Source organism: Abramis brama, assembly GCF_963993115.1.
Source record: "Abramis brama genome assembly, chromosome: 17".
Taxonomy (NCBI): domain Eukaryota; kingdom Metazoa; phylum Chordata; class Actinopteri; order Cypriniformes; family Leuciscidae; genus Abramis; species Abramis brama.
This window is the reverse complement of record NC_139979.1, coordinates 22,930,717-22,947,056: the sequence shown is the minus strand read 5'-3', so window position 1 is coordinate 22,947,056 and position 16,340 is coordinate 22,930,717. Positions and strand designations below refer to the sequence as shown.

Here is a 16,340-nt window from a genome sequence, read left to right as displayed (position 1 = left end):
ATATTAACGATCTCTTTAATAACTTTTCTGGGCCAGCAAGTTTCGGCCACCTAGAAGCCTATGGAGAAGTGATCCAGCTCTCAGATTTCATCAAAAATATCTTAATTTGTGTTCCGAAGATGAACGAAGGTCTTATGCGGTTGGAACAACATGAGGGTGAGTAATTACTGACAGAATTTTCATTTTTGGGTGAACTAACCCTTTAAAGTCAAGAAAGACAATGTTACCTTCTTTTTCGTTCTATTACGACATTGTAGAATTGAAATGCTCGCGTACTGCACAGTTTTATGCCTCCAACCTGTCAAAACTTGATACTTGCTCTTTGGGACTCTGATTCACCCTAGCCGAGGCAGCGTGCAGTGTTGTTTTTGTGCGAGGCTGCATAGGAGGGCCCTCTCAAACCCTCCCCCACCCCCCTCCAGTTCCTCTTGTGGGCCAAAACACAGACGTCATCGATTTCTTCACAGACTGCTTTCAATCACATTGATCAAAAACGCAGAACCTCATTGTTAGGATTTAAACTCTGTGACCCCTCTTATGGAAAAACAAACTATGGTTGATGTTTTAGCTAATTACGGCATACAGAGAAAGCCAAAACTTGTGGTCGTCCAGCCTGAGATAATCTTACCATGTAGGGTGGCATCTTCTGGATGTATGCCTGGATTGTGCATGTCTGAAAGAGAAAGAACTTCAGAGGACAGAAGGAAACAGAAAGAGAGAGAATACAGACGGGCAGGATGTACATCTGAGCTGAATTAGAGTGAGCTCATTGTGTACGGCGTAGGGTTTAATAGTGCGTTTGGAGAGGAACGCCCAGGCCCTGCTCCTCTCATTCCAGCACCACTGTGTCATCCTCGTCCACCACACAGACACATGCAGAAACGCACACATACTCCGGCAAAGAGAGGGAGAGAGAGAGAGAGAGAGATACCCTCAGAGCAGACAACAGGAAGGCAGGAAGAGAGGGAAAGGGGACCTTGATTGAGAATATGAAAGGATGGAGAAGGGGAAGAGGAAAGGATCTGGGGTGCTGGATAGTCAAGAAAATCAAGTGATCAGGTGGACATGAAAGACTTTTATATAGTATTTTATATGGATATAAATAACAGGGACAGGTGTACTTTGGAGTCCATAAGTCTTGAGATCACATTGAAAATGTGGGATTCAAAATCTAATTTGAACCTTTTTCTAAAGTAAAACAAAGACATTTTATAAAATGTAATTATTTACGATACTGTGTAACATACAATTTAAACACAAGGATGCCTTTCTTGGTACCTATAGTCTTTACAGTCACAGTTCTTTAATGTGGGATCTTCAATCTTCCTCAGTCTTTTTGGGATTGCACACTATCCACTGGTTGCACACATCACACTATTTCTAAATTTAAAGAAGTAAATTTGTGACCATGTGTACTTGTAAAAAAAGGTCAGATGTTCCTGTCTTCATTGAAGAACAAGATGCTTTTTGAATTCCAAAATGATCAGCAGGTTTTACACAAACTAGCCCAAATTTACGCAGATCATTTGTAGCGTCATTTGTTAAAATAATTGAAAAAACATAGAGCTCTCGGTATATTGGACCCCACTATAGGTCATTAGACAACACATTAATGTGGTACCATGGTTCATGGTGGTGTGAGATTGTAATATCATGGTACATTGCCCTGTGCCATGAAAACATATTGTTTTCATGATATTTTTTTATGGTAACATTACACATTCTGTGGTTTCACAGCTGTTTGACGAACAAGTGACACTTTAAAGTCAGCATGAAACAGCATTTGAATCCACACCATTTTTTTTCTTCATAATTTGACATATTTACAAATAAAACAGGATATTCAGTGAGAAAAAAAAAAGTTGGGTGAAATCTGATTTTATCCTTTGGGAATTGATTGGAACCTGAAAAAATAGTCTCCAAATGACTTCTTTGGAATTATATATCAGAAATGTTCACAATAAACTCCCCAATATACTCACAGCAATGACTTTTTTTGTTCTTTGCACAGGGGTACAAAGAAGTTTGAAGTTTGTGTTTGTAAACTTTCCGAGCATGGAAAGTTTTCTGGAAAATGTGCACTAGTGAGTCGTTTCAAAACCATCAAAACGAAATCCCAAAAACTTTGTTTTGGCTAGAATTAATTCAAAATGACATCATTTGTTCTTCAATTTCGCTTGAAGAATATTGGGGCCGTAAGACTAAGATCTTGTATTAAGAATGTAAATAGCATCTAATTTTAATTTTATTCAACTTTTAAATGACAATGATTAAAATTGTATTCATTAGACCAAGGGAAGTTGACAAATGGAAATTGGTGTGGAATTGAGTGCTGGGATGTCATAATGAATTGTTTGCAAAGCCAATAGACTGTAAAAAAAAATTATTATTGAAGTGGTAGGTAAAAAAAAAGATTACTGTTGTTTTACTTTCTACTCCAAAATTTTGTTTAATTTAATGTTACTTGCTGTTTCTTGCTAATTATTTGAGAAATCTACTAGCAATTTCTGAGGGAAAATTGTTTTGAAGTAAATCCATTCTTTTTGTGTGCCTTTTGCCTTTCCATGGCTAAGAGTGCTATTGAAAAGCCATGGGAAGGATTCAAGTCATGCTGCTCTCAGTGTGATGAATTTGACGGACAGGTGGGGGTGGAGCCTGAAACCTCCCTCGGTCAGTCATGCTGGAAACCTCTCAGCATAGTTTCAGTCATGGGAAGAAACAACTGGCTGGCCTTGAGCCAAACCTCTCTGTTTGTCTGTCTCTCTCTCTCTCTCTCTCTCTCTCTCTCTCTCTCTCTCTCTCTCTCTCTCTCTTTTTTCCCCCTCACACTGTCTTTCTCGCTCAGCCGGCTGGGATGAGAGATGTATCCGTGCATAATTGGGGCTTTGTGGTGAGCTGTGCCATGCTTGCTTGCCCTGAGGTATTCCAAGATAAGTCTCTCGCCGTTGTTCTCATTGACAGACTTTGACTTTACGCAGGCCTTCAATCTAGTGAAGTCCCTCCTCCGAATGGCGCTTTTTCATCGCCCCGTCCTCACCGGTCTTTAATGAGACTCAGGCTCCCTCACGGCCCTTCTCAGCTTGATTTATTTGATCAGATTCATATGATTCTACCCACTCTGCAGTCCTTGGGCCCGTGGCAAGCCCGTTCTCTCTCTCTCTCTCTGAGTGTGATTAAAGTGGTAAATCAGGGGCAGGTCCTGTGCTGTGTTTACTCGGACGCCAGGCAGCTGCAAGCTGTTTGGCCTCTCTCTGTTTCTCCCGCTGTTTAGGCCCATTGCCATGGAGACCGCACCACCGTCTCCCAGCGGCTGGAACCGTGCCCCGGGCTGTTTTGGTTACATTCACACAGCGAATGTACAAAAAAAAAAAGGAGAAACGTTTTTGCACCATCGCTGCTGCAGTGTCTGCTCAAGTTAGTGTGGTGCAATGAGTAAGAGAGAGAGAGAGAACATGGTATTTAGAGAGAGATGGTGAGAGAGTGTAGACTTAAAAAGAGAGGTAGATGGGAAGAGGGTTTGGGGGAGTGTGGGGGGGGGGGGGGGGGGGGGGGTGTAAGAAGCCAAGAGCATTACATCATTGCTGGAGTGGAGTCAGAAGGGAAGGATATGAGTCAGTGGGCTGACTGTGCCTGGCTCTCTCTCTCTCTCTCTCTCTCTCTCTCTCTCTCTCTCTCTCTCTCTTTCTGGCTCTTGTCTCTCTCCCTCACTGAAGTGGTAGTCAAGCCTCTTACACTGAAGTCACTTCAGTTGGGCATGTAGAGATGGGTGAATGCGCTTATAGTGGCATTTAAACACCGTTACATTTTATAATTTCTCCTACTTTGATCAGAAGTTTAGGACAGCTGTAGAAAGATTGAATGCAACATGTATTGTTTATGTAAAGACTTGAATTACGTGCAATTTTCCAGAATTTTTGGAATTCCTCTCTAGATTGTGTTGAAGAATGTATTAAATGTTAGTATCCAGAATTGAGAGTCTTGGAGAATTTAAAAAAAAAAAAATCTAGATTATGTTACGTATTGAATGTATGTTATATTGTGTATTGAATATCAAAACTTGTTCTGTAACATTGAATATGTTTATCCAGAATCTACAATCTTTTATAATTCTTTTTTAAGAGTTGTCTTTGTATTCTAGAACCTACTGTAATATGCTTATATTTACAATGGTTATTGTAAATTGTAAATTATGTTTAAAGGCTTGAATTATGTGTAGAATCTGTAATTTTATAGAATTCTTGAAGAATGCACTGAATGTCACTCTCCAGAATAAAGAAACTTCTAGATTTTTTCTCTATTTTTTATGTCTAAAGTTATTAAATATAACTATCCATAATTCATAATTTTTTTTTTTATCTTTTTGATTGTATTCTAGAATGCTTTGAATTGCCTTATTTAAAATATACAAACTTCCTAAGGATCCTAGAAATCTTCTAGAGTTCTATTGTAGATTATGTTCTAAAATTTGTTGAATGTCACTAGCCAGAAACTATAATCTTCAAGAATTCTTTAAAAAGTTTATTTTAAATTCTGTTCTAGAATGTGTTGAATGTGCATGGTCTAAAGCGCACGGCGCAAGTGCACTTAGGGCGTGTCCGAATCCACTTTTGCTAGTTTAACGACGGGAAAAATGGTTGACGCGCCAGGCGCAATGGTCTAAAAGGGTTGTCCCTATTCTCTTAATGAGTAATGGGTGTGTTTTGGGATTTACGTGCGTTAAACAAATCAGAGTCTCATCTCCCATTCTCTTTAAAAGCCAGTTGCGCTCGCGCCATGGCAGATTCGATGGTTACATGACGGAATTTGCAAGCGGAAAGACTGAACTCTTCTCCAGAGAGGAAACGGATCTGCTTGTGCGCGAGGTTAAAGCTTGTGATCAGACCATCTACGGGACAAGCCGGATTCCACCATATCTTTATGTGCACAATATTAATCTTTTACATCGTAATCCTTTTATATTTAATATTTGGCTAGTTTGTGTGCTGCTGGGTGTCCCTGTGTGTGTAATAAGCACGAGCAATAAACAAGAGTGTATGCGCGTTGTGCACCCGCCTATAGGCGCATATTACTAATGTGCCCTTTAAATAAAAAAATATATATATACTGCGCCATTGACTTTAGACCAGGTTTCAGTTGGTCAACCAGCCAGAAATATAATCTTCTAAAATTTATTCAGTTCCTTCCTTCCTTCCTTCCTTCCTTCCTTCCTTCCTTCCTTCCTTCCTTCCTTCCTTCATAAATTATTCTTTAGAAAAGAAGAATCTAGAACTCTTCAACACTTCTTCGATTCTTTCTTTTAGAATGCAGTGAACATCACTTGCTAAAATGTAGAAACGTCTTCTTTCAACATTCTTCAAGTATTTTGTCTTAGATTGTATTCTGAAATACATTGCATATGCCTGGATTATAATTTACAATCTTCTAGAATTAGGCATCATTCATTAAAAAAAGCTGAATGAGAAAATCATTCTCAAAACTTTTCTTGCATGAATGGTTGCACTGAATTGTGACAATTCAAATAACAATCATTTTACAAAAGGCTTAAACAGAAATTCTCCTTGTGTTTCAAGAGTAATGCCCCTATATTCTGTTCAAGAATTCATTATGTACCGTAATTCTTGTAAATGCATAACTTTAGATTATCCTGTGATGTTATAACTCTATGCAAGGAGAGAATGGAGTAACTTCTTAAACTCTCTAGACTCGAGGCTCTCTAGTAACGTCAGTGATGTTGTGTTTGGTGTCTATTAGCTCAGAGAGAGAAAAGATAGTGGAGGATTCTGCTGAAAGAGAAAAGACGGTGAGGAATAGAAAGGGAGGAGTGATGTCATGTTGGAACAGGGAGACAGTGTGTGTAATGTGAGAGGAGAGGGTCAGGATTGCACTGTGTATGTGTGTGTGTTTTTGAGTGTGTCTGTATGCCCACCCCTCACCCTCCAGGGGTCTTATTATTCCCTCTGAAATGACAGCCTGTCATTAATACAAAATATAGAGTACATCATTCACACACATACACACACAGTCGCAGACATTCATGCACTTGATGTACACCCACATGAGCAGTTTTTCTGGGAGTATGGAAAGTTTTTGTCTGTTCTGATAATTTGCTACTTTCATAACAGGTTTATTCTTTTCTCTGTTGACACATTCTTTATTTCTCTCTCGCTTAGGAGCAGGTGAACGAGTTTGGCAGGGAACCTGTATAGCGTCTAAAGCGCCTTTCTTCCCGTTGGCCAGGTTGAGCTCTTAATTAAGGCTGTTTCCTGTTCGCTGAGTTTTAATGTGCAGCGGGACTGGCCCGTAGAGAGTTGACCCGCTCTCTGTTTCCCACTCTCTGAATGGTGGCTCAGAGCTGAGCTGTGGCTGTTCTCCACCACAATAATGTAAATCCTTTTTTACCAACTAAATTCCCTTATATTTTATTATTACACTGAACCAAAATGGAACAAACTCTGGCTGCATCCTAGTATACACAAAGTAGGCAAAAACAGTATGTGAAATGAGTAGTGTGTACAAATTCACGGTAATGTGCATCCAGTAGACACTTTACTATCCCATGAGGCCATGGGAGAGGAGTTGTGAATGGCAGTGAAGTGATGCTACTAACACTGGTAGTTCACAAGTGACAACAAATGTAGTATGTCCGGATCCGCATTTAGACTACATAGAACATACTTTTTAATGGTTGTGAAGTAAGTACTTATTCAAAAGTTAATCTAGAGAACCTTTGCAGTCTCTGTGTTTTGTGGCAGGTTTTCTATTATTAGCGGAATGCTAATGTTGTTAGCATCTTTTTTTGCTTAAAATGCTAGAGTGAAGCAATAGTTCACTGCAAAATTAAACTTCTCTCATCTTATACTCAACTTCATGTCATTTATTTATACTTACTTTTTTTGTGGAACACAAAAAGAGTAATTTGGCGGGATATCCTACAGTAGCTGTTCTTTTCCACACAATGAAAGTGAATGAGATTGGGGCTGCCAAGCACCAAGTATGACAAAAAATTCCAGAAAAAGTTGCTCATATAACTTGTGAACTATTCCAGGCATTGTGAACCTGAATATAAGGTAACGCAAATTAGATTTGACAGCCGAGGGGAATATTTCTAGCAAATAACAATTTCAGTTTGGGTCGGTTACTCACAAAGCTATTGGATGGTTTCTGAAAACTTTGCAATACAAATGTGAGGAAATGGATATTAATGGAAGTTTATTGTTTTTGCTGTTATTTGTCTATTTTGGAGCTTCATTGTATGAAAAAGAGTTTCTTCCCACAATAAAGAAAATGTGAGTTTCATTTAGGGGTGAACTATTCCTTTAAAAAATGAGCTAAATCTCAGCTGGGTGTGTATATGTGTGTTTTAGAGATGTGAGGTTGTTAAGCATGTGATGGATTGGAGTGTTAGACTCAAATGACAATATGTCAGAATGTTAATGACCGTATGTGCTTGTGTGTGTGTATACGTACACAGTAATCATGCAGTGTAAATGCTGCTATTTAGGCCGGATAAATACAGGTATTTGTTCAGGTGGGGACCCCCTCCTTTCCCTTTTAGCTGTCCGTCAGCCCTCCAATCAGACCCAAATAATGCTTGTCATCTGAGGCTAAAGGTTATTCAGACAAGCGGCGTTTCTCCACACTGTGGTGGTCCTACAGGACGGCATAATAGTGAAGTTAGTGAGTGCTATATCTGACACGTTCTACCTAAATATCAGTGTGGTCAGGGGAAGTGTAACGCTGGCAGCTTCATGCCAACCTGGAGAGGAAGTTGTGCATTGGTGTGTTGAAACTGCGCATTGTGTGTCACCCCTGGGAAGTGCATCGCCTGTATTAGAAAACATTTTATATATGTTTATTGTATTATCCTATTAAACTCTCTCATGTGTTTGCAGACTTCACTAACTGTGAGAGAGATTTGTAATAGGCTGATACTCCTCTTAGCATATTTTTGTATTCATCCATACCCACGTATTTATTGATTTTTATCGAAGCACACAGACTTTGATCAGCCTTAAGGCAAGAGTAAACCTTCCAGCAGAACTTCTCTTGCTGGGAAAGCCATTCTGCCTCTCTGTGCATGCCTGACTTTGTGTGATTACTTCTTAAAGAGATAGTTCGGCCAATATTTCAATTTTATTATTGGGTCGATGACATGACGCTTAATTCTTTGTTCTATCTGTTATATAAAAATAAAAAAACTGCAGAACCTCATGACCATGTACCAAGGTCAATAAGTCTCTTAAATATCAGATAAATAAATAAATATCAGTCATTTTTTATGACAAGGCAAGGTTATGTGAAGTCCCCATGCAAGCCATAGTGATATTTATGAATTAAAAATTAATATTTGTGAAAAAAATAACAATCATTTTTAAAATATGTACACACATATATTCAAATTATGAGGAAAATATTTTTTTTTGTATAATGGTTACACCACATTGCAATTTTATAGCCATTTTTAGGATGTAAACTTCTCTTGAAAATGGCATAAAAGTTTTTTAAAAAACGTATGAAACATGAATACAAAGTGAGTACACTGTAAAAAAAATTCTTTTTAAGTACTATCAACTTGGATATTTAAGTAATTTCAACTCAAATCACATTAAACTGACTTAAAGAAGTTGAATAAACTGACATAAAAAAGTTGAAAATTGCTTAACTTATTTTGATGAGTTAAAGAAATGTAAAAACATATGTTGTCATAACTTGTTGATCATATCATTTTTTACAGTATTTTTAAAAACTTGGCACATTTTTTAAACTAGATTTTCAAAATAATCTTCGATTTCTTCATCATAGATTCTTTTTTATAGATGAATTATATAAATGTTACACGACACATTATATGGAAAAGCGCAATTGGGACATTCTGCTAAATATCTCCGTAGTATCTCATAAGAAAAAAAAGCCTCATGGAACAACATGAGGATGAGTAAATTCTAACAGAATTTTCAGTTTTCGATGAACTATGCCTTTAATTAGACAAAATGAGTCACTGAAAATTATTAGGAACTATGACAAACCACAACGAGAACTGAATTCACTGACAGTATGATACCAATTCCTAATAACTGCAAATGTTTAGTGCTTGTGACGTCAGTTTCCTCAGAAGTTTCATCCGAGGAAACAGGTCAATCTCCCTTTTCCTTAATTTTTCTTTCTCTTCTTGTTCTCTGTTTTTTAGGCCAGTGCCTGGTTCCCTTTCCTCGCTGCTGCACCTGAGGAACAGACAGCGACAGCCACTGCCGGCCTCCATGCCTGGCACACTGCCTGACCCCACTATGCAAGGATCGTCTGCTGTTCTGATGCCTGTGAGATCATAAATGCAGCCACAAACACACACAATGCATTTGCACTTCTCAGTCGTGGTTTCCTGATGCCTCTGACAACCGAAACGCATTAATACGCACACAAACGAATCTTTCATGCACCATTCTCATGCTTTTATCAGCAGTCTGCTTTAAATTAATGCCTTTTCCAGTGCCGTGGCCCATATCAGTGGCTGTTTTATCAGGAAGCCCATCAGCAGAGGTGTAATTTTCTACCAAAGCTCGATCCGTTTTAATTCTATTTCAGAAATGTCAATAGGAACCTGAATGCAGGCTGAGGAAGGAGGTTGTGTGTGTGTGTGTGTGTGTCCGTGTGTGTGTGCGAGCCGCCCATATCAGGGTTCTAATGACACAACACATGTTCTCATTGTAACATAAGCCAGTCCATGTTGGCTATAGAGGTAAAAGCACAGAGTTGATTAAATTAAAGTAGGACGTTTTTTTTCTCTCTCGATTGACATCCCAAGAAAGGGGTGCAGGGTGGGGTGATATTTTTAAACCAAATATTCCTCCAATAATTACTGCGGACTGCTGCGCCTTCACCCTGCAATAGGTCATCAGGGGGTTGGAAAGGGGGGTCGGAGGGAGATTTTGGAGGTCTTGGGTTTTAGTAACAGGACCCCCAGTCTCTCAATCTCTCTCTCTCACACACACACATATATTGAAAGTACCATTTTACAGTTTCCCTCACCTTAAACTGAACGTAAATCACCAGCGCACTCTTTGTATGAGCGCAAACATCTAAAACCTCCATTTCAGCCTTTTAGTCGCATTTAATTGAGACTTTCTGAATTAAGATATTCTGTCATGCTCACAGAACTGAGCTTTGGTTGAGTTTGTGGTCTTGTTAATAGTCCTATTTTAGACTTCACACTTCTGCAGTATTCAGCTTCCTCTATTAGCTTCTCTTTGACTGCTGATTTTCCCGCAGAGTTGTGGAATATGTATAAATACACACATTAAACCACATGCATATATTTACGTAGCTATCTAAATGTGATGTTCGGCCATGGACTTTTACATATAAAGCTTTTTTTAAATACTAAAGTGTGACCCTAAACCTAAAATAACTTATAAATAAATAAAAATGAAATAATAAATATTTAAATAATACTAATATCAACTGTTTAGATTATAAATAAATGTTAATTTATAACTTTAGTGTTATTGGAATTAAGAACATGTATATTCAAATATTTTAAGCCACTTTACCCTTTGACGAAGGTCAAAGATACTTTGACTTTTTTACTACTACATATTGACAAAATTATTTTAAACCATTCAAAAACGCATACATAAATACAAATTAATATATTAATAATATTTAATAATAAATACTTAAGATTATTGCATTATAAATAAATATTAACTATTATGTTTTGTGTTTTTAGACTAAAACATGAACAATTATAAACCAAATGTCTCCATGATGTTCCCATCTGTAAACAATTATATGATCAATAAGTTATGTTAGCATATGTTTTTGCATTGCTTTAACTCATCAAAATAAGTTGAGCAATATTTAACTTTTTTTATGTTATACAAGATTCAACTCATTTTTAACTCAGTTTAATGTAATTTAAGTTGAAATTACTTAAATGTCCAAGTTGATTGTACTTAAAAATTTAAGGCATGCAGCAACTTTTATTACATTGTAATTGTAGAAATGCTTTTCAGTAATTTTGTCCCCAAAGTAATGTAAAAGATTAACACACTTACATTGTAGCTTGCTGTGAAATTGCTTTGGTTTTGAAAATGTAATTTTTTATTCAATTAGTTTCATGCATTGATGTGTTTGGTTCTAAAGTATTATATTCACGTTTGTGGGTACAGATGGAGAGGCAAATGTCTATGGGCTCCAACATGATGGGCATGCAAGGCCCCGCCCACAACAGCTCATGCTCCTCCCCTCATGTTCCATCCATGCACTCAGAAGCAAAGCTGGTGAGTCCGTCATCAACACACACACACACATACTTGCATATTTTCTTGCTTGCCTGGCCTGTATAATTTGATTTGTGATTTTTTTCTATCTTCTGTTTCTATCTTCTTATAGTTATGGAACTAGTCACCCGTATAAGATACACAACACAAGCACGTATGAGCATAAGAAAACTTCTTTCTTTCTGTTGCTCATATACACGCAGCCACACACACACACACACACACACGTTTTTCTTTCTTTTACTGCAATGAATGTATGCCAGCTTGTCCGATGTACTGTATATCTTGATGCCCTGAACATACACTTGTGGCTTTGCTGCTTGTTAGCACTAGTTCGGCATGGTGGTGATCTCATCAGAAACAAAGCAGTCAGTCAGAGCACACGGAGACAGAGAGAACGAGAAAAAGAGAAAGAAATAGACTGGTGGAGAAAGCCTAGGAATTGAAAGAAAAGGAATTTTTTTTTTTTTTTTTTACACATTTCATCAATTTGTCCAGATGACAAGACAAACTTATTTATAGTTCTCTAGTTGCTACAGGAATGTACAAATCTCATTCACTGATATAGTGTTAATTTACGAAATTGCTAAAATTGTTTTGTAACTTTGTAATATACTGACCACAGATACATAGTACACTGTACATATGCTCATTAGCGGCTGTTTCAATGGGATGCCATGCGTAAGTCATCCGCCATATTAGAACGGTCAAAGCCGGTCCGTAAACACCCGAGAGCAAGTTGACGGGACGTCTGTAACCGTAGTTATACATATGTATAAATATCTATATCTGCTATAGACTTCAGCAGATTATTTTTGTAGGATTTAGTTTATCACTGTTAAGATAGGTTCATCAACTGTCTGGTTACCGACATTCTTCAAAATATCTTCCTTTGTGTTCAGAAGAAGAAAGAAATCGTTTGAATCAACTTGAGGGCGAATAAATGATGATATAATTTTCATTTTGAAGTGAACTATTCCTTTAATACATATAAAAACAAACCAACACACTCTCACCTGTAAAGGGTTATCCCATTTCTTTGGGAATTTAAATCATAGCGTTTTTTACAATCAGAGACTGCGCAGTGTTGTGGCATCTTGGAAAAACTCATTGACTTTTATTGTGAGTGACGACAGCATCTGAAATGTTGACCGTTCCGAGATGTCGGACGCGTTGACCTGTCTGGAGCGGTCGAATGTGGCATCTACATATACATAACTATGATACTGACAACTACCTTTAGCCCTGTTTACACCTGGTATTAAGATGCGTTTTGGACGATTGGATCACAAGTAGGCGAGGGAGACATTCCTGTTTACACCTATTTTAATCTCTTTTGTCCACTTTCGAAACACTTCTGGCCTGATTTCTTTAAGGGGAGGGTCTATGGGCGGATAAAGTATGTTTTTTTTCCCTAGATCCTTCAATCAAATGGACAAAATAAACTTGCGTAATTTACATATGAACGTGCCCAGCAGCTTTCATTTCTGCTGTCACAGCCGCAAGACCACGCTGAGTGTTAGAAATCAGCAATGGTGAGAGAACATTGTGTTTTGTATGTTTTTCGTCTTCAAACTTAGGTCTCCAGCCGATAAAGTTCAAATCCCGTCGACTAGCACGCTTCCCATAATGTTTACGCGTGAGGCCAGTAGGCGGTCTTTTGCGGCCGGTCAAATGCATTTTCCACTACCTCTGGAAGTTGTCGAAAGTGGACAATTTCAAAACGTTTTAGACCCTGTTTACAATCAAGTGTAGCATTAGTTCAAGCAGGTCATGTTAGTCAAGCTTGCATCAGCTGACTCTACCTATAGGAATATGACCCCTATTACTGTATTCATATATAAGCTCCTTCAGTATTATCAACAGCTATCGCGTTTCTCAGGAGCTAATTACCCTCCTCCATCCCCAGCTCCACCTCTCATCCAGTCAGGATTTGGCATTCTGATTCATCTTGAATCAGACTAATTTCTCGGATTATGTTGTACATTAAAATGGTGACATTAATGATATCTACAATACATTCTTGTTGGTTCTTTTCTGTTTACCCTAAGGGGGGTTATCGCTGCTCTCCCTGCTCTTATCCATGCTAGACTGCATGGATGCGCAGGGAGTTCTTGCCCAGAACAGAACCATACCGCCAATCCAAACTGTATGCTAATTGTCAATCGTCTTTGACGATAGTGGTCTTGACAGAACCTGTATTTAGCGTCATCCACTTGTGATCCAATCAACCTAAACGCATCTTAATACCAGGGAAATACTAATATATAGAGACTGCAGTGTCATACACTAGCCTGGAAATCCAGACCTAAATCTAAAAGATTAATGGTCTGGCGTCGACTAATGAAAATCGCCCAGCTCGAGGGGCGGCACCAAGCATGCATTTGAAAATCTCACTGCACGCAATTGGATAACACTACGACCAATCACAACAAGCCCCATACGCTTAGCTACCAGCGGAGCTAACTGGTAGATTATACTCTTACCGTATCCGGTCGGCAAAACAGCAAAAACGTCCTACTTGCAAAGGAACGATTCGAGCGGCGTCTTCTGTTCCTGTTTTAGATAAAATGTCAAGTCTAACTCGTTCATTGTAGCGACCAAAGCCGTTTCAAACAACTGGTATTCATCCATAGCCATCTTGCAATGTTTACTAATGACTTCGACGTCACAGCGCTGTCGTCATCTCGCCTCTGGCCCGCCTATATCAGATAACCCGATGTGATTGGTGCAGCTCAGATCGAGGGGCATATTTAATGAGCATCATTACTCGACACCAGAGTAACTCGCTGAGCAAATTCAACTTGTGCTCTTGCGAGAACTCTGGATTACCAGGGTAGTCATACACACCATCACTAACATAATGCAAGAAGCATTCATTTAACAGCAATCTGAAACATAAAACTTACAGTTTGCTGTAGCATTTTTAGTCTTTTACCATTAAAATTTATGGTAAGGGTTTTTACAGTGTGCAGAACCGGTCTGATCAATCAAGATGCAAGCAGGCCTATAGAAGTATCATAAATGTAGTTTATATGATTTATGCAATATATTCCATGTCGTCTGAAACTTTTATTTATGTTTTGAATAGACTCAAATTTAAATTGTTATTTGGTGAACATAATCCAAACAGCTAATTTGTGTTTATGTACTGTACATTCAAATCAAATGTAACTTTTTTTGTCCCATGTAAGAAAATCATGCAGGTTTGGAACTGCTTAAGGTTGAGTAAATGATGACTGTGGACTATTCCAGGACGGTTACATCCGTCTGCCTGGATTTGTACAGTTACCGTAGATCCCGATAAGTTTTATTTGAGCTTCATAGCGGTGGCAAGAGGATCAGCAAGACAGATTTGGTAATTAGATTAAAATCCACTAATTATACATGTAATAATCCGGTATTTGTGGATTTGGAATTGGACTCAGGAGGGAGTTAATTATTTTGCTCTGAGAAAAAGGGGAGCGCAGACATTTCCAGAAAGGAGGCGGCTGAGATGAATAGAGAAAAACAATACAAGATAAAAGACAGAAAAGGAGGGAGAGTGTCTCTATGTCAAAGCATGAGTGATGATTCTGACGGTGGAAAGAGCGTTCGAAGAGCACTTAACTCTCTCTCCTTCCCTCTGTCCCGCTGGAGATTGATCGCCGCGTGCATTTTTTTAATCCTTTCGTTTGTTGCCATGGGAACGGGCAGGGGGAGCATAATATTACTTTAATGTGCAGTCGTATCTGTCCCCTGGCTGGACTCCAGGCTCATCCCCCCCTCCATGCCTCTCTCTCGGCCCTGATTGTAATTGAATTATAAATTCCTTTTTTTTTTTCTCTCTTTTGCTCCGACACATGAAACCATTTGTTATAAGCTTTCAAGAGCCACTAAAACAATCGTGTAGGAAGAATTAAACATGGGTCATTGTGCCTTTGAATGCTGGATAATGAAATTATCTGTAAGAATGTAAATATATATAAATATGTAAAATGGATGACATTTTAAAGTGATGAAAAGAACAGCTGCCAACATCTAGTGTTCCATCAGTCAAAAATATGATTAGTATTATATTGAGGCTATAACATGTTATATAACAATATTTATTCATGTAATTATTATTAATGAGATCAATTATATATAAAATACTAATTATCAAACATTAAATTTGATTAATGGTAAAACAAAAACAAATGATTTTTATGTTTGGTAACAATATTTATTAATTGGATTATTATTGATTATTATTAATGATATCAATTATATATTAACTAATAATTATCAAACATGAAAAATGTACTTGGAAAAACAATGTGTACTGTATGCACAGTCTTTTACTTATTTTACTTATTACTTATAAATTACTTATGATAATGATTATGATAATTCTGATATAATATGATAATGATTATGATCATATGCTAAATGTACCTGAAAAACATTTTTCTTTGTTCTTTGTTTCTCTGTTTGGTAATACATTTTTTTTAAATAATAATAAAAAAGATTACATTTTTAAAAATATTTAAATAACTTTAAGTCTTAAGTCTTAATATTTTCCACAATTCTGAATTCTTTTGTTTGATTGACTTTTAGATATTGTATGATATAACAGCACAAAGATTTCTTCCAGTGCAAGATCTTTTTTTTAATTTCTTTTTTGTTGTTATATGGCATTGGCGCCTATGCAGCTGGGATAATGGTAACCGTTGCTGTCAGGTGACCTGTTCTGGGGTGATCGGAGCCATGTGTCCCCCACATGGCCTGTCCCGGCCCAGCACAACCTCAGTGTGGAGATCCAACCCTAATCTCATTAAACAGAGATGTCGACTTATTCCAAATGGGAAATATCTCCCCCAACTGTAACCTCATACCCAACCCTCAGCCACAAGAGAGAGAGAGAGAGAGAGAGGGGGCCGAACTAGAGAACATGAAGAAAGCGAGAGACAGAGGAAAGTGAAAGACTGTGTATGTGAGAAAGACAGGGAGAGAGTGTGTGAGAATATAGTATGTTAGATGGTGGATCAGTGTGCAGATGTATGCGTGCGTGTGTGTCGGTGCTCTTTGGCCGATGAAGCCAAA

General features: G+C 38.0%; 1 protein-coding gene across 3 annotated transcripts in view; it reads left to right on the top strand.

Moving 5' to 3' along the window:
• creb5b (cAMP responsive element binding protein 5b) overlaps positions 1 to 16,340 on the top strand; it is a 74,154-nt gene that overhangs the window by 29,011 nt on the left and 28,803 nt on the right. For all 3 annotated transcript variants that reach the window (XM_084089520.1, XM_084089522.1, XM_084089521.1), the window contains 2 exons: positions 9,188 to 9,314; positions 11,166 to 11,276. In XM_084089520.1, the coding sequence (XP_083945646.1) occupies positions 9,188 to 9,314; positions 11,166 to 11,276 (238 nt within the window). The remainder of the gene's footprint in view (positions 1 to 9,187; positions 9,315 to 11,165; positions 11,277 to 16,340) is intronic.